General features: G+C 45.7%; 1 protein-coding gene across 1 annotated transcript in view; it reads right to left on the bottom strand.

Annotated features, from left to right (window-relative positions):
• Positions 1-318: 318 nt before the first annotated feature.
• The window catches only part of VSIG10L2 (V-set and immunoglobulin domain containing 10 like 2), a 67706-nt gene continuing 47837 nt past the window's right edge, over positions 319-20187 (bottom strand). The window contains exons 7-14 of the mRNA XM_081890895.1: positions 19903-20163; positions 17998-18258; positions 16349-16639; positions 13863-14168; positions 7988-8110; positions 6591-6615; positions 4368-4492; positions 319-1003 (exon numbers count right to left, since the gene is read on the bottom strand). Of these exons, the coding sequence (XP_081747021.1) occupies positions 861-1003; positions 4368-4492; positions 6591-6615; positions 7988-8110; positions 13863-14168; positions 16349-16639; positions 17998-18258; positions 19903-20163 (1535 nt within the window). The 3' untranslated portion in view covers positions 319-860. The remainder of the gene's footprint in view (positions 1004-4367; positions 4493-6590; positions 6616-7987; positions 8111-13862; positions 14169-16348; positions 16640-17997; positions 18259-19902; positions 20164-20187) is intronic.

The raw sequence follows: 20187 nt of genomic DNA, 5'->3' as shown, positions 1-20187 counted from the left end.
TGAACCAGCTGTCTGACGTGGTACAATGCAACTTTCTATTAATCCAAAGCAACTGATCCGGATAGCAAGAGCTTCTGTTTCTCAGCAGATGGTGGCAGCTCTTTCCCTAGTACATCTTAAGGGTGGATTTAGCCTTAAAGGTGAAGCTGGAGTAACTAGACTCTCATCTAAGTGAGTAACCTCTGAGATGCTGGAGGAAGAGAGGGGGTTAGGACTCTATTATTTTCTAAAGGAGCCCAGGGACAACATACCTACTTAATATCCCAGGCACTTTCAGATTCCTCCTTCTCCCACTAAGGAAAAAAAAAGATTCCACACTGTCAGTGCATCAGACTGTTTAACAGCGGCGACCAATCATTAGCAATGGTTTTCTGCACACCCACTAATGTACAAAGAAACCAGCATCTGTTGGATAACAGGATTTTGTCCCAGGTCTCCCAGATGAGGTCTCTGAATCTTCAGCAACCACATGCAAACTAAAGTGGCACCTCTGAGGCTTCCCCGTCATCATTCCTAGACCAGGAACTGCCCAGCCAGCTTCTACAAAGAGGAAGGAAAGAAGCACATCTCTTTCTCTAAGGAAGGCATCCTCCAGATTTTTCACAGGCTATCCCTTATTTGCTGCAAGGAGCCTTTTGATTCTGTGGCTAGCGCTTAGATGTGGCCTTCTGCCTTCAGAGAGGAAGAAGCTTCAAGGTCTGCGACGAGAAAGATCTTGCCTGATTCAAGGAGTGGTCTGATATCTCCCTCCAGTTTCCCCCAAGCATTGCAATCCTTCCCCATATCACTGTCCCCCCTTGTTGACCTGAATAGCTCTCCCCAAGCTATTTTGACTACTGGGGAGTCAGATTTCCTGGTGGTCACGGGGTGGCGGTCACTGTGATTGTCACATTAACTGGAGGGTCATCAGTGGTGGGATCTGGAACAGGCTCTGGATCTGGGGCATCTTCCGGGGCCACGGCTGAATCCTCTGGGGCTTCCGTACCCTCCCCGGGGCTAACCTCTGTAAAAGGAAAAAACACACGAACAAAGTGTGTAAGGTACAGTGGTACCTCGGGTTACAGATGCTTCAGGTTACAGACTCTGCTAACCCAGAAATAGTACCTTGGATTAAGAACTTTGCTTCAGGATGAGAACAGAAATCATGCGGCGGCGGTGCGGCAGCAGTGGGAGGCCCCATTAGCTAAAGTGGTACCTCTGGTTAAGAACAGTTTCAGGTTAAGAACGGACCTCCAGAACAAATAAAGTTCTTAACCCGAGGTACCACTGTACTTGTGAGAGGTGGCGTAGGAAGGGGGGTGCGATGGGTACGGGTCATCACTGAGGAGGGTGACCGTGGGGCCTGGCCTGCAGGACGCCTGAGCCACACCTCTTTCTTGGGGAGTGATGCGGTGGCTCAGGCACCTTCAGGCTCTGCGCTGCCCGAAATGGCAACATGGGGCTTGTGGACTCCATGGAGGTTCTGAACAGCATGCTCTGTCCCGGCTTGCCTTTCCCCAGGTTTAGGGCATTTGTGCCGCCCCGGGTGCCTGAGCAGCTAGCTATGCCACTGCTCGTGGACTGATGGGGGAAAGGCAGTCAGCAGGAGACGAAATGCAAAAAGACTTAAAAAGACTATTTATGTATGCGACAACAGCCGCAAGAATGCTGCTCATTCAGAATTGGAAGGAAGAGGAAGTCCCAACCCAAGAAGAGTGGATAACCAAGATGATGGATTATGCTGAAATCGCAAAGATGACTGTGAAGATCAGACAACAAGATGATTAAAAAAAAATTGTCATGAGTGAGAAAAAGAATGATAGAATATCTTAAAGACCACTGTAGATACTTAAAAACGTTAGGAGGATTGTTATCGCACTTATAATGTAATATGATTTAGGGTAAAAAAAGGAGATACAACGGATTAGATAAATGTAATTATATGTGATAGAATGAAAAGGAAAATTGGAAACCAGGCGTGGGGGTGGGGAGTCCAGGGATCTAAGCAGTCCCAGATGTATAGAAATTGAAAATGTCTTAAATGTATAAGAATGTTGTTTTTAAAAAATGAAAAATAAAATATATATTTTTAAACATAAGGCAGTCAATAGTTTCTGCCTATGTGCACATGACGTTCTATTCTAGAATCAATGGAAACTGCATACTTGAGGGGTTTGGGGGGTTTTTTTATGTAGCCCGCACACGATCTAGACCTATTGCATGTTTTTTTTTTTTGCCCAGAAAAGTGCTTCTTGAGAAATAAGTCCCTTTCTGAAGAGAAGGACTCATTCCTATTTGATTCTGTATTACCCTGCCATGTGTCCATTTGGAAAGAAATGGAGGATGTCCCTGCAACTGGGGGATATATCCACATCTGCATAATGTAATTGTGAGTGGGCATATAACAAGAATGCAACCACGTCCTTCTTCATTCACCTGCCTCGTGCACAGTGAGGAAAAGACAGGGAAAATCTAATCAAAGGAAGGTTGCCAAATGTGTATCAAGTAGCCATGCCCAGCCTTGTGGACAGCAAGAACTAGAACAGGCATCTCCAGCTGTTTTGGGACTACAACTCCCATCATCCCTAGCTTAACAGGACCAGTGGTCAGGGATGATGGGAATTGTAGTCCAACAAAAGCTGAAGGGCTGAGTTTGAGGATGCCTGATATAGAATAAACCTAGATTGAAAGCAGCATGTTGACGACTCCGAATTGAGGAAAGGTACATTTTGGTGCTACAAACATTTGCATATACAGGTCTCTGTAATTTTTTGCTAGAATCTGTTACTAAGTTCTTTCCTTCCTTGGACCATTCATTGGATAGGGGCAAAAGGAAAACCTTACAAAAAGTAAGATGGGGAGAGATTTTCTGAAGAGAGGCCTGCCCCTTACCTCAATTAAACCTTTCGAGGTTGCCAAGGCTTTTCCATTTAGCCCCACATCATTTGCAGTTGTGTGAGGCTCTTGTCCTGTCTCTGTAATTTCTCACCCGCGTTGCCACATCATTGCGTGTTGCATCCCTCCCAAGGCATTCCAGGAAGTGCGGTTCGTGAGAAGCAGCACGAGACTCTTCCCACAGGGCTCACTTCCTAGCAAGACCCAGTCAGGTGAGCTGCACCCACTTCTGAACACTTCAGAGAAATCCCTTCCCTCCCCCTTTGCAAAAGAACATGGGGCAGAGAACCAGCCCCTAGTTTTGCAAGACGAGAGTGTTTGGGGAAAACAAGGAAGGGATTATTAACCCAGCCCTAGAATTCACAGGAACTCCTAGGTCCGGCACTTTGTCCCAAAGAAATGCAGGTTTTGTGCTTGCAAGCAAACAGAAACAACACCTAAAAATGGCAAGTTGGGTGCAAGGAGTTTGTTTTGTATAAAGGTAAAGGGACCCCTGACCATTAGGTCCAGTCGCGGGTGACTCTGGGGTTGCGGCACTCATCTCTCTTTACCAGCCGAGGGAACCAACGTACAGCTTCTGGGTCATGTGGCCAGCATGACTAAGCCGCTTCTGGCGAACCAGAGCAGCACACAGAAACACTGTTTACCTTCCTGCCAGAGCGGTACCTATTTATCTACTTGTACTTTGATGTGCTTTCGAACTGCTAGGTTGGCAGGAGCAGGGACTGAGCAACGGGAGCTCACCCCGTCATGGGGATTCGAACCGCCGACCTTCTGATCGGCAAATCCTAGGCTCTGTGATTGAACCCACAGCTCCACCTGTGTCCCTTTTGTTTTGTATATGTGTGCTCTTTTTGTGCGCTTTGGGGAATGCAGTGACTCAGAATGACGATCAGAATTGTGGAATGTGACTGAACAAAAGCAGGGCAGGAGGGCGCTGAGACTTCTTATATTTTTCAATGAAAACCAAACACTCGTCATACAAAATTCCGGCTTCAATTACAAAAAGAGGGAACAGATTCATGTGCCTAATTAGGAAAGTTGTATGATGCTGCCGCTCCCGAAGAGGCAAGCTGCTGTTCAGTTTAAAAGAGAGCTTGCCTCGTCAAAGCGAGGAATGTCAGTGACATTTGTGTACTTATAAATAACCAACCATTTCCTTTCCAGAGAAACCAAGTGTCTGAATGGATAAACTCAGCCTGCTGGCTGCACTATGTCAAAAGAATTGCAAAATCTGCACTCATTGATCAGTGGTGCCTTGGTCCACACATGTGAGTCACCAGTTCCTACTGTGGTTGCCAGGCCTCCAGAGCAGATTTTCACAGGCACCATGGGTTTTCCAAGAAAAGGGATAACCACACCAGTTCTTTCCCTGGTGGGAGCTTCACACGAGCGGAACTCCACTTAGGGGATGCTCCCACAAGTAGAAGCCTAGTTTGAATGCAAGTCAACTTTGTTAATCCGGTGATGGTGGAGGTCTGCCATCCGTTTACCTGCTGCTGTTTCCTCGGCTTCCGTGGAAGGCTCTCCAAGCTGCTCACTGGACCCTCCTTCCATCCCTGCTGCTGTCTCAGCATCTTCTGGAGTGCTGATATGCTCACGGGCTTCTCCGCCAGCCCTAAAGGGGAGTGTACACAAGAGACATAGAAGGAAAAAGTGAAGACACAGCTAGAAACATCTCAAGTCTTTTGGGTCTCTCATATCCATACTATTCCTACGATCATATGTTCACAATTTCGGTTCTTTAGGCTTGGGTGGAGGTTGGGCTCTTCATAAGTGTTTTACTCTGGCAAGTGTCCAATATAAAATCTCCTAAGTTCTCTCTCTCTCTCTCTCTCTTCCTCCTCCTCCTCCTCCTCCTCCTCCTCCTCCTCCTCCTCCTTCTTCTCAGATTTATACATTTCACTGATTTTGCAATCATTTTGACATGTCAAAACTTGACTTCCTTCCCCCTCTTTCTGCGGTTCCTTAAATTTACTTTTAATATCTTCTGCATATCCAAATTAACTTAATTTGCTCATTGATTCGTCTTCTTTAAATATACACTCTTATGAAACTGCATGTTATTGCAATAATCCTGCCAATGTTCTTATCTGTTTACAATTTATCTGGAAATACTCAATAAACCATTTCCATTCTTTTATAAAAAGTTTGTTATCCTGCTTTCTTATTCTTCCGGTAAGTTTCACCATTTCTGCATATTCCATCAGTTTTTGTATCCATTCTTCTTTTACTGGGACTTCTGCTTCTTTCCATTTTGGGGCAAGTAACATTCTTGTTGTAAGGTCTCTGTCAACTGACATCTTCTGCCAAATGCTAAGCCTGGCACCATAGCTGCAAAATTGTTATTTGCCCAAAAATGGAAGGAAGAAGAGGTCACAACGAGAGAAGAATGGTTACAGAAACTAATGCAGAAAGGGCAAAACTTACCAGAAGAATAAGAAATCAAGATAACAGACTTTTTAGAAAGGAATGGAAATGGTTTATTGAACATTTACAAATGAGCTGTAAAGAGATCAATACATTGGTAGGATTATTCTAAAAACCTGCAGCTTCAAATATATGTGTGTGTGTGTGTGTGTGTAGAGAGAGAGAGAGAGAGAGAGAGAGAGAGAGAGAGAGAGAGAGAGAGATGAATAAAATAATGTTAAGATAATTTGGAGTATGCGGGAAAGAATGAAAATAAATGTAAAGAACCACAAAAAGAGGGGGAAAGGAGTTGAAGTTGGAAATGTTAAAATTATGGTTGAGTAATTGTTGTAATGTATACAAACGAAAAATATAAATAAAATCATATATATATATAAATGCTAAATTTGACAGCCAGTACACAAAATAGCAACAACCAAATATTAAAAATAAGGATCAAGGTCATATATGAAACATTGAAATCAAATGGCAGTAGATATTCACTATTGACAAAATATTTAAAGGCTATCTGAAAGTGTGTGTACACACTAACATATACACACTCTGCAAAGCCATGAAATTAATTATTCCTCCCATCTGCTGAGCCATTTAGGTGGCAAGTCACAGTATATTCTGGGCAGTAAGATGGCGTGGAGGACCAGAGGTCCTCCAAATTTTGTTGAACTCTGATTCCCATCAGCTTTGACCATTGGCTATGCTGCATGGAGCTGATGAGTGTTGGAGTCCAACAACATCTGGAGCATTTCAGGGTCCCCATAGTTGCAGCAAGGGCTCCTGAAGCACCTAGCTTGCCATTGGCCTGCTGCAGGAAGAGATGCAAAGACCCTCACAGTCCTTCCAATTGTTCAGACTGGAACATTGACAGGGCCACAACAGACCTTGCTGTCTCTGATTCCTGTCTTGTGATTCCTGATTTATGATTCTTGGCTTGCAATTCTTGCTCAACAGCTGCCTACAGCCCAACCCTGACAAGCTCTGACATCAAAATTAGCAAAGGAAAATTCTGGGAAGCACATTTATTTTGGCATAAAGTGTTCCATGGGGTCTAGCTGTTTGAGCTGTGAATGCAGACCACTTGCAGTCAACGGGTTGCTCTTCATACGTTGTTCTCCATGCCCATCAGCCCCAGCCAGCATAGGCAATGATTAAAAATGATGGGAGTTATAGTCCAACATCTGTAAGGCTGGACCATATTGGCTATCCCTAACATAAGTCAACAAGAAAGAGAGCAGGGATCGATGAGTGACAGAGGACATAAGAGGCAAAGAATAGAGGAAACCACTTACATTCTGAAGAGCAGGTCATGTAACCCTGTAACATAATAAAGCAAAGAGACCACATCTTTAGAACTATGTTGCAGGAACAGTGGCAAAATTAAACCCCATCCTCAAAACCCGGGGAAAGGGAGCTTCAGAGATTAGGCTCAGCCTCGCAAGACATATTTGTAGCATGGGTGGAAAACCTGTTGGAGAACAGGTGTTGCTGAGCTACAGTGCCATTGGCTGGCATCTGTCTCGAGAGCCAATGGAGTGTGCCTCCGGGGGTGAAGTCCAATGGCTGCATTAGCAGCAGTGAAGTGCCCTCCCCAGGGCTACACTATTGGCTACACTGGTAGAGGCTGATGGGAGTCAGACTCCAGCAAGATCTGGAGAGCCACCAGGTTTCTCCAGTCTAAGAAATAAATATGTCCTGCAGCAACGAGCCACTTTCTTGGAGCAAAAGCACGACGGACTCATGACTTTGCATGGCTATAGGAAACACTACACTTGACCTACTTTGGCATTATACCTTTGTTGCATCCAAATGGGAAGAGAGCCCCCCTGGTCATTAACCTGGGGGCTGTAGGTATCATGGTGGATATTCCACTGGCAGTTCTTTCTGCCTTTCTCTCTCTGCCTCTCTTTCTTTCTCTGCCTCATCTATTCCACCCTGTTTCAGTTCAGTACACACCACAATGCATCGCCATGTTATCTAGGCAAGGCCCCACTGATTGTGCCCCTGGATGGCTGTGCTATTTTGACTTCTTTGTCTTCCTGCTTCGCTCCACATCAGACTTCAGCTGCACTTGCTGAGCAAGAGGAGGAACTTAGGAAACTGCCTTGCGCCGAGTCAGGCCATCTATCTCTTGTCTTGTCAACACTGACCTGCAGCAGCTTCCAACAATTTCAGTGCAGCTTACAGAGTCGAAACACAAAACAGATAAAATGTTTTGTGGCACAAAACAGATAAAATGTAAGTGCATCATAAAGAAATGGGGGCAAGGGGAGAGGCTGAGCATATGCCCTCCTAGTGGTGCAGGAATAAAATTGTGAGCACATTTGCAAAGCTAAGCAGGGTCCGGCATGGTTTCAGATTGGATGGGAGACTGTCCATTGCAGGGGGTTGGGTTCCTTCAATCTCTATGATTCTAATGTGTACCAAGATAATCCCTACACCAAGAGGTGTATCCTGGAGAAGAGGGGGGAGTCTAGTGAGAATCCCGAGGATGAAATAGAGATGCCTCAGGACCACATTTAGCCACAGGGCCTGTGGTTTCCCCATCTCCCTTCCCATGACTCAAGGCCCTTTATTCTTTGCCTTTGAAGAGAAGCTTTGAATAACACCCCAATCTTGGAAGGTCTTTGTGGAACCCCTTGAGTTAGCAGCAGCAGGGAGGGCAATCGCCCAGCAGTCAGACACTCACTTGGATTGTTCTCCCGGTTCCGAATGATGTACTGGAACACCAGGAGGGATGTAACTGTTGCCACTATCATTCCTGCCACTGCGGCACCAATCACTGCAGGGTAAGCGTTAAATGGAGGGTCGGCTGCAAGAGAGAGGAAACTGCTGTTGAAGGCCACAGAGTCATACCACGACTGGATCATCAGGACCCCAGAACATGCTATAGAAAATAGATCTCAGCATCACACATCACAGGGGCTTCCGGCATTCCAGTCTGTGGGAACGAGGTTCTAAATATTGCCTCTGCTGAGCATCTTTTCAATTTCGGCTTTCACATAGGGCCCCTGCAGACTGGTGTTTCCTTTGGCGGGTAAGGTAAAGGTAAAGGTACCCCTGCCCGTACGGGCCAGTCTTGCCAGACTCTGGGGTTGTGCGCCCATCTCACTCAAGAGGCCAGGGGCCAGCGCTGTCCGAAGACACTTCCGGGTCACGTGGCCAGCGTGACATCGCTGCTCTGTCGAGCCAGAGCTGCACATGGAAACGCCGTTTACCTTCCCGCTAGAAAGCGGTCCCTATTTATCTACTTGCACCCGAGGGTGCTTTCGAACTGCTAGGTTGGCAGGCGCTGGGACCGAAAGACGGGAGCGCACCCCGCCACGGGGATTCGAACCGCCGACCTTTCGATCGGCAAGCCCTAGGCACTGAGGCTTTTACCCACAGCGCCACCCGCGTCCATTCTGCTAAATATGTGACTAATGCATTGCTGCTGGATTCGTACAGGAGCATCCACTCATCATTCCATTTCATTGGTCGATCTGTTATGTTTCCCTAATATTACCACGTTGTTGCTGTCTGGGGAGGCACTCTTGCACTATAGCACAGCAAAAGCAGGGGGTGGGATGGGGCAGAAGGGAGCATTTGTGGTATGAACAGTTACCAGATTTCAGCAGAAGTCCCCGGAACTGTGTGGGCTGGAACTGAAGCAGTATTGTCAACCCTGAAATTTTGCAGGCACAAACAATATCGAAAGCTGGGTGACTGACAACCACCTGATCATAGCTGTCAACTTTTCCCTTTTCTTGCAAGGAATCCTATTCTGAATAAGGGAATTTCCCTTTAAAAAAGGGAAACATTGACAGCTATGACCCTGATACCATCAGGAGACCTCTGCCTCACTCCGATTCACCCATTACTCTCCTGACGCTGATTTTAAGCTTTTTTGTGGGGGGGAGTCATAAAAGCCAATCACAGATTGTCCACATTAACATGCCAGTTGGTCCTTGGCAGCACTGTGCTATTGGAGAATTCTTTCTCTGCTAAAGGAAGCCCTCAGTGAGGCTTTACACAAACTCTCCTCAGGCTCCTCCCAGGGAGCCTGCTCATTCCAGGCTGCCGCATCTGTTTCCAATCTCCTCCATTTTCCCAAGAAAATAGTTTGCTTGTTTTTCTTGAGTGTTTCGTTTTGGTTTTGCACCTTCCTTAAAGCTGTCCCCGACCTGCACCCAGACTTGTTGCAACAGCTGCTGCCCATATGGAGGGGAGAGGCAGCCATTTTCGCCTGGCACCAGCAGAGTTAAGCCAAGATGTGCGGTGAATATTGGGCAGAAGGCAGAATAACTGGACTGCAGGTGGAACTTGGCTCCCAGGTCAACAAGGAACCCAAAAGAGAAGGCCTTTTACAGAGCCTGTAAACATTGCTGCGTGCATCATAAACTATATAAGTTCCACAAATAGGTTCTGGGGCACCACAGTCCTAGAGATATGTTCTGTTTCTTCAATTCTCCAGGAGTTATGGTGGCCGGCTGTATACTGTCTCCAGTACAGACCCTCCAAGTGTCCCTTTTCCCCCATCTGCCATAACAAATGTGAGCAAATGAGCTAAGGTGATTTTACAATAAACAGTTGATCATGTCAAAATCTGCACTGGGACCATGAGAAGCTGTTCTCTAGTTGTACCTTTAGGACCTGGAAATGGTTGTGAACAAGGATCCTCCCCCACAAAGGGAACAGGGAATCCTATAAACTGTTGTTCCGTACGGGAGATCCAAAGGCTTCTAGCTAAGAAACTCAGAGCAGCTGATGAAACTACAGTACCCCATGAGAACGTTGAGAAGCCACTGACAGTTAACAAACTGGTGTGAGACAGACATAATTTTGCAGTGTGTGTGTCTGCCGTACAGTGGCGTAGCGTGGGTTGTCAGCACCCGGGGCAAGGCAAGTAATTTGCACCCCCTAACCCATGGATTTGCGCCCCCTAACTCGTGGATTTGCGCCCCCTAACCCTAACCCCCAGATGTTGGGCCCAGTGCAGCCGGCCCCCCCTGCACCCCCCATGCTATGCCACTGCTGCCGTATGGTACAGCAAACTGTATCTTCCCTCTACAGCACCACACAATCACAAGCCCTATTATGCAATATAGAGCATCCAGGGAATACATATAATGGGTGGGGAAAATGGGCTCTGCCAACCGCCTCTGTGTGATCAGCTGAACATTTAAAATGACACCTTTGCACATACCGGTACATCTGAGCTTTCAGTGCTCAGATCAGGCTTTCCCAACCTGGTGCCCGTCATATGTTACCATTTGACTACAGTCCTGATCGTTCCTGGCCATTGGCCATAGTGGTTGGGATTGACGGGAGTCCCAACACTTGGAGGGCAACAAGTGTTGAGAAGAGCGACACACAATCTCTCTGTGCGACAGAGAATTCTGCAAAAGGTTCCCAGTGACAAGTCACACCCGCCCCATCCATTTAAAGCAATGTGAATTCTCCCGAAGAATCCTGGGAACTGCAATTTGTTATGGGTGCTGGAAGTGTAGCTCTGTGAGGGGTATACTACAGTCCCCACGATTCTTTAAAGGAAGTAATGTGCTTTAAATGTGCTCTCACTGTATACCATATTTTTTGCTCTATAAGACTCACTTTTTCCCTCCTAAAAAGTAAGGGGAAATGTGTGTGCGTCTTATGGAGCGAATGCAGGATGCGCAGCTATCCCAGAAGCCAGAACAGCAAGAGGGATTGCTGCTTTCACTGCGCAGCGATCCCTCTTGCTGTACTGGATTCTGGGATTCAGAATATTTTTTTTCTTGTTTTCCTCCTCCAAAAACTAGGTGTGTCTTGTGGTCTGGTGCGTCTTATAGAGCGAAAAATACGGTATATTATGGACATTACAGAGCCTGTTTATCCAGAACTTTTGGCTGAATTCAGAGTGGCTGAGGGCTGATCCACTGGATGCTATCTTGATCTTCCATCTCTGATCAAATAACCTGGGCCTTTCCTCCTTTGTCAAGAGATCTCATTTTTCATATGTTTGTGAGATCTTGTAGCGAAAGCCCAGCTCTGTCAAACCCACTCAAACGTCAGGCAGGGGTTTATATCGTAGGAACCCCAAGCTAGCAAGCGAAGAAGCAATTCCTTTCCAATGGGCCTGGTGGGCATGTGTTAGATAGGAGGGCGGAGAACACTTTCCAGAAGAAGAAGACGAAGGAAAATAATCCATGGCAGGAAGGATTAACCAAACCATGCAATTAAGAAGAGATGATGGGGCACAGGAATGACAACTCCATCCAAAAAGAAAAAGAAAACCACCCAAAAAACCCCAACTCACCCATCAGATATAATTTGCCCCGCCTGATCCCTGTGGCATGCAACAGCCTGCACCATTTGGTTTTGCAAATCTAAATCCAGCCTCATGCAGTGCAGCAAGACAGGAAAAGCAGAGGAAGCTGAGCTGCTCCCTGATGCAAAAGAAGATCAGCAACAGCAGCACAATTGAACACACACAGAGAGGGAGCAAAGGCATTGGGAGAAGCAATGGCAAGAAGCAGGTTCTTTCTGGTCACTGCAATCACATTCCAGACTCAAGAAGCACTTCCCCCTCTAACCTGTTTCTCATCCAACCTGGCTTTGGCTCCCAGCTAACCCAGGATTGTGTCTGCTATGACTGGCAACAACTCTTCAGGGTGCCTCAGGTAGGTCCTCCTTACCATCTGCCACTACCTGATCCTACCACCTGGGACATTCTGCATGCAAAGCACCTGCTCTGTCCCAGAGCTATGGGGTCTCAACTCACAGGGCAGCCTATGCAACACATCTACTCTCCCCACAATGAGATTTCCCCACTGCCATCCTCTCCCTGTGGCTGTTCTGCTCCATCATGTTGCATTTGTGATTTAACCCACCACCTCCACCAGACAGACGCAGAGAATGAATTATTAGATAAACTGCCACAGGGTTTCGTGTAAACTGCACACACACCTATCTTCCAAGCAAAGTGGATTCAGATTTTGCAGCCCTCAACTGGCGCATGTACCACCTCCAGCTTTGAAATGCTCCCCACAGTTTGAGAAGGGGGCATTTGCTTCCCCCTCAAAAAAGAAAACACTCGAAAAAATTATCCACTTTTAATGTTTGTTCAGTTTTTTTTATGCTCTCTCCCAACACACACTCCCTATTTACATCTTGAAATCTGCTCTGTTAGGGAAATGGCTCACAACTGACACAAGGAGCAGCCAATTCACACTGTTGCACAGCCAAGCTCTGAACAGATGGAGGAAAGTTCCTTCAGTCTAGAGCAAGGGTGAGGAACCTGTGGCTTTCCAGATGTTGTCTGACTCTAAAAGAGGATGGAAGAAAAATTCATGGAGGAGAGCGCTATCAAAGGCTACTAGCCACAATGACTGTACTCTGGCTCCATAGTTGAAGGCAGTAATGCTTCTGAAAACCAGTTGCTGAAGACCACAGGAAGGGAGAGTGCTCTTGTGTTTCAATCCTACTTGCAGGTTTTCCATGAGCATCTGTGCTACTATGAGGCCAGAATGCTGTACTAGATGGGCCATTGGCCTGATTCAGCAGGATCTTCTTGTGTTCTTGTAATGTCTGACCATTGTCCATGCTACTCCAACAACCCACCCCTGGTCTAGAGAAAGATAGATTTTCTGCAGAGTCCCTTTAACCAACTATTAGAACTTTGCACCAAATGGATTGGCATTTGGGTTTTTAAAGGCATGGATGGGAAGCCTCTTCCTAACCTGTTCATATCAGTGTGAGAAGTAACTGCAGCTACATCACTTGGAGATCAATGGTGACTGAGCAGTCTACGAATTGTCAATACAAAATATTAAACTAAATTCTGAATCACTCCGTTATGTACTGAGTTGAATAGGATCCAAACAGCAGCAGTCTGATTGGTCCTAGAACAATAGGATCCAAAATGCAGCAGTCTGATTGGTCCTAGAACAATAGGATTCAGAATGCAGCAGTCTGATTGGTCCTAGAACAATGCAGCAGTATGATTGGTTGGCAGGAACCACCCAATCATGCTCCAGATAGAAGTGAATCCACAAACTGATTGGCTTACAGTAGAATTCCGGAATTAGCCAATCATGTGCAGCCCATTGTGTAAATAATGTATATAAAGCAGATACTTTGAGGGGACTTTCATTCATTCCTCCTCACCACTATGAGCTGAATAAAGAGCATGAAATCACTTTGCGACTCTGAGTATATTTCACACTCAGAAGACTATATGGATATAGCAGACTGTGCAAATCAAAGTCTGAGTATATCCCTAGCAGGTGTAGCATCTGGGTCTTCCCAGGCAAGAGCTGAAACCCAACAGCCTTCGAATCTAATAAACAGCTGTGTTTATTTATTGCAACAGTCCCATTAAAACAAACCACCAACCGATCATATTATTTTTTACATTTCCGAAAAGTATTGATTGCTTCTTGGGAGAAAGGGCTAGGCTTGCCCCCCGCATTCAGATGCCCAGCTCTTCCCCCAGCTCACATGAATCTACCATGTGGCCCTTAGGAAGGGGGCCATCACAGCTCCCAAGTTAACTTCTGTCACAGTCTGCAGAGGAATGCTGTCACCCTAGCTACCCACGTCACCTGGTGTCTTTACTTCAGAGGGGTGCCCAGTCGTCCGGTGGTTGACAGCCAAGATGCGGAAGGCATACACAATTGCAGGATCCAGCCCACCCAGCCTCTGGTCGCGGGTGTCAGGGTCAATATCGCTGACTACTGTTTCCCAGCTGCTGGCCAGCTGGTTTTTGGGAGCCTTCTTTGCTTCCCTCATCTGGACCACAAAGCTGGTCAAGTTCCCCGAGCCCTGGGTCTGCCACTCCAGTTCCACCTCTGTGCGGTGGCGAGTGTACATCAGCTTGCTGATTGTTACATTGGGCGGGGAGGGGTACTCTGCAAAGGAGGAAAAACGTATTCAGTCCATCAGTGAGTCTTGTCAAACCTCATACCTGCCATTGCTTGGGAATTCCAAGAAATCAAAAATTCAGTGCAGTTTGGAAAGGTTCAGTTCACCATATTGGTTCAAAATGGTATTTCACTGTACCCCAACGCAGATGAAAACCTGCTCCTTGAGAGCACAACATTTGGCAAAGATAAAAACAAATAATATGGACAAATAATTACTACACGCAGTAAAAAGGATACAGATCTTCACTTGTAGATTAACAGATTATTGAATGTGTTAACACGAATAGAAGTTCTAAATATTGCAGCTGCTGAATATGGATTATTATTTTGATTGGAATGTAACTGGATTAAATTAGACTTTGGAAGCAGAATTAAAATAAATTACCAAATCTGTGATTCTAGCATGTGGGCAACCACCAAAATTATACAATTGGAAACTTGATTAATTGATATTTGATTTGGTATTGTGATTTGAAATAGATATAATGAGGCTTATTTTGGATTCTTGTAATTAAAAACTAATTAAAAAATAATTTTAAAAGAGAAAGAAAACCTGCTCCTTGATCTCAGGAACCATAACGGAAAATTTGGTTACAATATCTTAAGAGGTGTCCAAATGTATGCAGTTTGGAACGTTTCAGTCCACCATCTTGATTCAAAATGGTGTCCAGCTGTATCTAAACAGAGACAAACCTACTCCTTGATTTCAAAAACTATAATGCAAAATTTGTTTACCAGGTACATTAAAGGTAAAGGTAAAGCACCCCTGACAGTTAAGTCCAGTCGTGAACAACTCTGGGGTTGCGGTGCTCATCTCGCTTTACTGACCAAAGGAGCTGACGTTTGTTGACAGACAGTTTTTCTGGGTCATGTGGCCAGCATGACTAAGCCGCTTCTGGCAAAACCAGAGCAACACACGGAAACACAGTTTACCTTCCTGCCAGAGCAGTACCTATTTGTCTACTTGCATTTTGACATGCTTTCGAACTGCTAGGTTGGCAGGAGCTGGGACTGAGCAATGGGAGCTCACCCCGTCGCAGAGATTCGAACTGCTGACCTTCCGATCAGCAAGCCCTAGGCTCAGTGGTTTAGACCACAGCGCCACCCACGTCCCACCAGATACATAGTTTTCCAAAATGCACAGCAGATACATCCTGCCTTTACGCCAAGGAGTTTATGACAGCATGCATAAGAATCTTCTTGGGAAGTTTACAAACAGGACACAACATCAATAGCCCCACCACCACAGCTCCTGTTGTTGCTCTACAGAAACTTTCACTTGGAGACACGATGCTGTCCCCTGGATCTGGAGGTTGCATATAGCCATGGATAAACACTTTGTCTACAAATGAGTTATTCGCTGTGCTGTTGCATCAACACAATCAAAAGCAGTCAATGTGTTGTGGGACTCACAATGAGATCTCATCCCCTCATCTCCATGCATTGAATCTACAGTACCCAGCTTTAGAGCATCAAGCAGAGCAATCCAAACGATAGGAAGCCAGCGTAATTTATAGTGGGAGAAATTATGGCTGTGAAATTTACCCCTATTTCAAGCTGGCTAAAACCTGGCAGAGGGAACCAAGCTTTTAAAACAGAGTTAAACTTACACCACACTTTTCCCCAGCATCAATTCTGCTGGGTTACTCAGTCATGTGACATATGAATGGAGTTTGGAATAGAAGATTTGGAGATATGCTTCAGAGGTCCAGACTATGGGGAGCCTGGAAAAATTAATATTTGCAATTTGGACTATAATTGGTCATTTTTTAATTTTAGTTTATTATTTTTAATTGGATTATGATTCGGATATGCTGATTGGCTGTTTTTATTGGAAAATCAGTAAAAATGATTTTTTTAAAAAGCAAGAATGGAGTTTGGAATAGGGGCAAGTCTCCCCCAGCCCCACCCTACTCCTGACGCTCCCCTGGAACACCCCTTTTTCAGAACTTACCCCAGCTGAGCCCTGGTTGAGCCAGGATGGATGACTTATGTCAACACATCTGAGCTGGGATGAGGGACTTCAACTGGTGCTACCCTGGCTGAGTCCAGGCTCAACTGGCTCAGCCGCAGATCAGCGTATTCCAAACTCCACACATCCCAGCAGATCTTGGGTTTGGATTGCAGCCTTAGCATTTTCACTTTACCTTCACGCATCTGCTTACTTTTAACCAGCAGGTTGATGCTGGCAGAGGTGTTTCCGACAGCATTCATGGCAGCACAGCGATAGGTACCGCTGTCTTTCATCCACTCTGTGTCCCGGAGGGTCAAGTTAAGCCAGGCATTCTCCTGCTGCAGCCGGTATTTCCTAGCATCCGTTCTGACGACCTGATTCTTGTTGTTGTACCAAAAGACTTCTGATCCCAGGTAGGCGCCTTCGAGCAAACAGGCCAGCTCGACCTCATTGCCTTCAAACAGCGACACTTTGGATCTGTCTACCACAAGCTTAGGAGGTTCTGTGAAGAAGAAGAAGAAGAAAAGAAGGAAGGAAGAGCCTGAGAAAAGTCGGCAATAAAGGTGCCCCTTCGCCCCCTTTGTGTGCCAGACAGGAATTTGATAGGGGAAGCTTTTGCCATCTTGAAGGTGCTGAGGAACCAGTGACTTTCCATCTGTTGGCCAGTAGTCAGGGATGATTGGAGCTGTAGTCTAGAAACATCTGGAGGGCCATAGCATGTTTATCAATGCTGCAGCAGAATGAACTGCACTTGCTGATTTTCTTTTTTTATATAAATATTTTTTATTGAGTTTTACACAACAAGTTTCAATTAAAACATAGCATTCACCTTCACATATAGGATTCTCCAAATCCTTTGACTTCTCACCACCCTTCTCCAGTTTTCATTATCAATCATTTTTTCATTCAGCTTATCCATTTTTTTCTAATTTGTTAGTTGTATTACTAACCTTTTCCTTTGTATTTTTTATATCACAAGTATTACTCTAATCCTGCCAAAGTTTTTAATTGTTTACAGTGTTCTCTTAAATAGGTTGTAAATTTTTCCCAGTCTTACTTAAACTTCTCATCCTGGTCTCTGAGTCTCCTGGTTAATTTGTTGATTTTCTGCCTGTTGCTCAATGGAAGAGAGTCCAAAAATAAGGGCCCATTCTAGCAGGTGGAGTCACACCAGGAAGTATACCTGAGGCAGTCCCCAAGCACTGTCACTTGCAATGTTCACAGTCACACAGGTGGACATAATTTCTCTCCTATTCATGGCGTACAGCTGATGAAAACCCCAAATTATGGGATTACTGTGCTTGATTGGCCGGCAAACTTGCCTGAACTGAACCCCATAGAGAATCTATGGGGCATTGCCAAGAGACAGAAGAGAGACATGAGACCAAGGAATGCAGAAGAGCTGAAGGCTGCTATTGAAGCTTCCTGGTCTTCCATAACACCTCAGCAGTGCCACAGGCTGATAGCATCCATTGCACGCCGCATTGAGGCAGTAATTGATGCAAAAGGGGCCCAAACCAAGTACTGAGTACATGTGTATGCTTCTACTTCTCAGAGGCCCAATATTGCTCTATTTGCAGTCCTTGTTTTCCTGATTTCATTTAATATTCTAATTTTCTGAGATTAACAATTTGGGGTTTTCATCAGCTGTATGCCATGATCATCACAATTATAACAAATAAAGGCTTGACATATCTCGCTTTGCATGTCATGAGTATATAACATATATTAGTTTCACCTTTTAAGTTGAATTACTGAAATAAATGAACTTTTCCACGATATTCTAGTTTTTCAAGTTTCATGTGTACTATGCCCCTGAGCTATGGCCCCATCCCAAAGGTACTGTTCTCATCTGCTTACCCAAACGGACCCGGCACTCAGTAGCTCTTGTGAGAAGTGGGTGGGCTGCCACGCAGGTGAATTCCTTCCCCCCCAGGGTGGCGTTTGATTTCATGACAAAGATGTTGTGGGATTGTTTCAGTCCTCCGAGCACATGCTCCTTCCAGTCTCTCCACCACAGAGTCACCCGGGGTTCTCCGCCTGCCCAGTCGCAGGTCAGCATGAGGAATTCGTTCTGCTTCGTTGCTACGGCGCTGCAGGTCGGGTTCCCACCAGGGACCCCTGTGGCACAAACAGGACAATTCAGAGGCAGATTTCTAGCCTTAACAACTCACCAAGGCTCACTGCCTTCAGAATTCTGCTGGAGAATTCCATCTGGCCCTCCCGTTTCAGGGCAAACTGACCTAAATTGCAATATGTGCAGACTTAGTGCACTGATCAGAACACATTTAATGATCGAACAATGCACTTCCACAGCTCTTGTGATGCGTGCAAGAATATGTTTTTTTAATATATATATATATTTATTTATTGAAATTAAAGCTTTTAAACAGCAAATTCAGGGATTCTATCAGATCATATTCAATAAATAAATACTTCTGTATATGAATTCTAATAGCATTATTTGAAAAGTTGGAAGCAGCGTAAGTTTGAATGCTCTCATTAACTTTGTTATTCTAAATATTACAAAAATACCCATCTTTCCACAAACTTGTTAGGTTGGTTGATGCACATATTTTTTTATAATAAGTAAACTCAATCATTGTTAAAAGGTAAAGGGACCCCTGAGCGTTACGTCCAGTCGCGGATGACTCTGGGGTTGTGGCGCTCATCTCGCTTTACTGGCCGAGGGAGCCAGCGTACAACTTTGGGGTCATGTGGCCAGCATGTCTAAGCCACTTCTGGCAAACCAGAGCAACACACGGAAACGCCGTTTACCTTTCTGCTGGAGTGGTACCTATTTATCTACTTGCACTTTGATGTGTTTTCGAACTGCTAGGTTGGCAGGAGCAGGGACCGAGCACCGGGAGCCCAGCCCATCGTGGGGATTCGAACCACCAACCTTTTGATCTGCAAGCCCTAGGCTCTGTGGTTTAACCACAGCACCACCCACAACATCAGATAGTTGTTTATTTCCTTGGCATCTTATGGGATGGCGTTCCACAGGGTGGGTGCCACTACCGAGAAGGCCCTCCGCTTGGTTCCCTGTAAACCCACTTCTCCCAGTGAGGGAACCGCCAGAAGGCCCTCAGAGCTGAACCTCAGTCTCCAGGCTGGACGATGGGGGTGGAGACTCTCCTCCAGCTATACTGGGCCAAGGCCATTTAGGGCTTTAAAGGTCAGCACCAACACTTTGAATTTTCCTTGGAAACGTGTTTCAAATGTGCTTGAAATGCCTGGTGTAAACTACATGCCACATGTTCCCAAGTTTTTCACTGGAACAATGAGAGCTGGGGACTTAAGAACAAAAACCAAAGCCAAAGAGCCTCATGTACTAAGGGCCCTTAAATTAGGATGGGGCTCACTCATTGCCCAGAGTGATTTGCTGTTAACCCAGACCAAAATGGCATGGGGAAGTTTAAACGCCAATCACGCTGCACGTAGAGAACTCTCTATACAAACTGATATCTCCCCATGATCCAATCACAGCCCTTCAGTGCAAGGCGGGGCTGCGTATGAGCCTCAGCCTCAAGATTACCCAACTTTTAGAAGACATCTGAAGGCAGCCCTGTATCAGGAGGTATTTAATGCTTGATGTTTTTATTATGTTTTTATATGTGCTGTAAGCCGCCCAGAATGGCTGGGGAAACCCAGCCAGGTGGGCGGGGTATAATAATAATAATAATAATAATAATAATAATAATAATAATAATAATAATAATAGACAAAGGTTTTACTGGGTGAAGAAGGAGGGTCACTACTCACACACAGTGGTTCTGCAGATGGTCTCGTCTCTGAGTGCTGGGTGAGAAGCCAGGCAAGTGTAAACGGTCCCGTTGCGAACATCTTTGCCGTGATGGATTTGGGTGGCGTTGGAGTAGGTCGCTGTGCTGTTTCCTCTCCACCGGGATTTCACCCACCGCAGCCGCACCGGGGGGAACCCTCCCTGCCACGAACAGCGCAGGGCAAGGTCTTGGAAATTGGTGGCTGGCAGCGGAGTGCAGCTGAGCTTCCCCTTGGGCAGATCTGTGCGTAGGGGGCAAACATGGT

Source organism: Podarcis melisellensis, assembly GCF_964234715.1.
Source record: "Podarcis melisellensis genome assembly, chromosome: 15".
Taxonomy (NCBI): Eukaryota; Metazoa; Chordata; class Lepidosauria; order Squamata; family Lacertidae; genus Podarcis; species Podarcis melisellensis.
The sequence above is the reverse complement of the archived record's forward strand: the minus strand, read 5'-3'. Positions and strand labels throughout refer to the sequence as shown.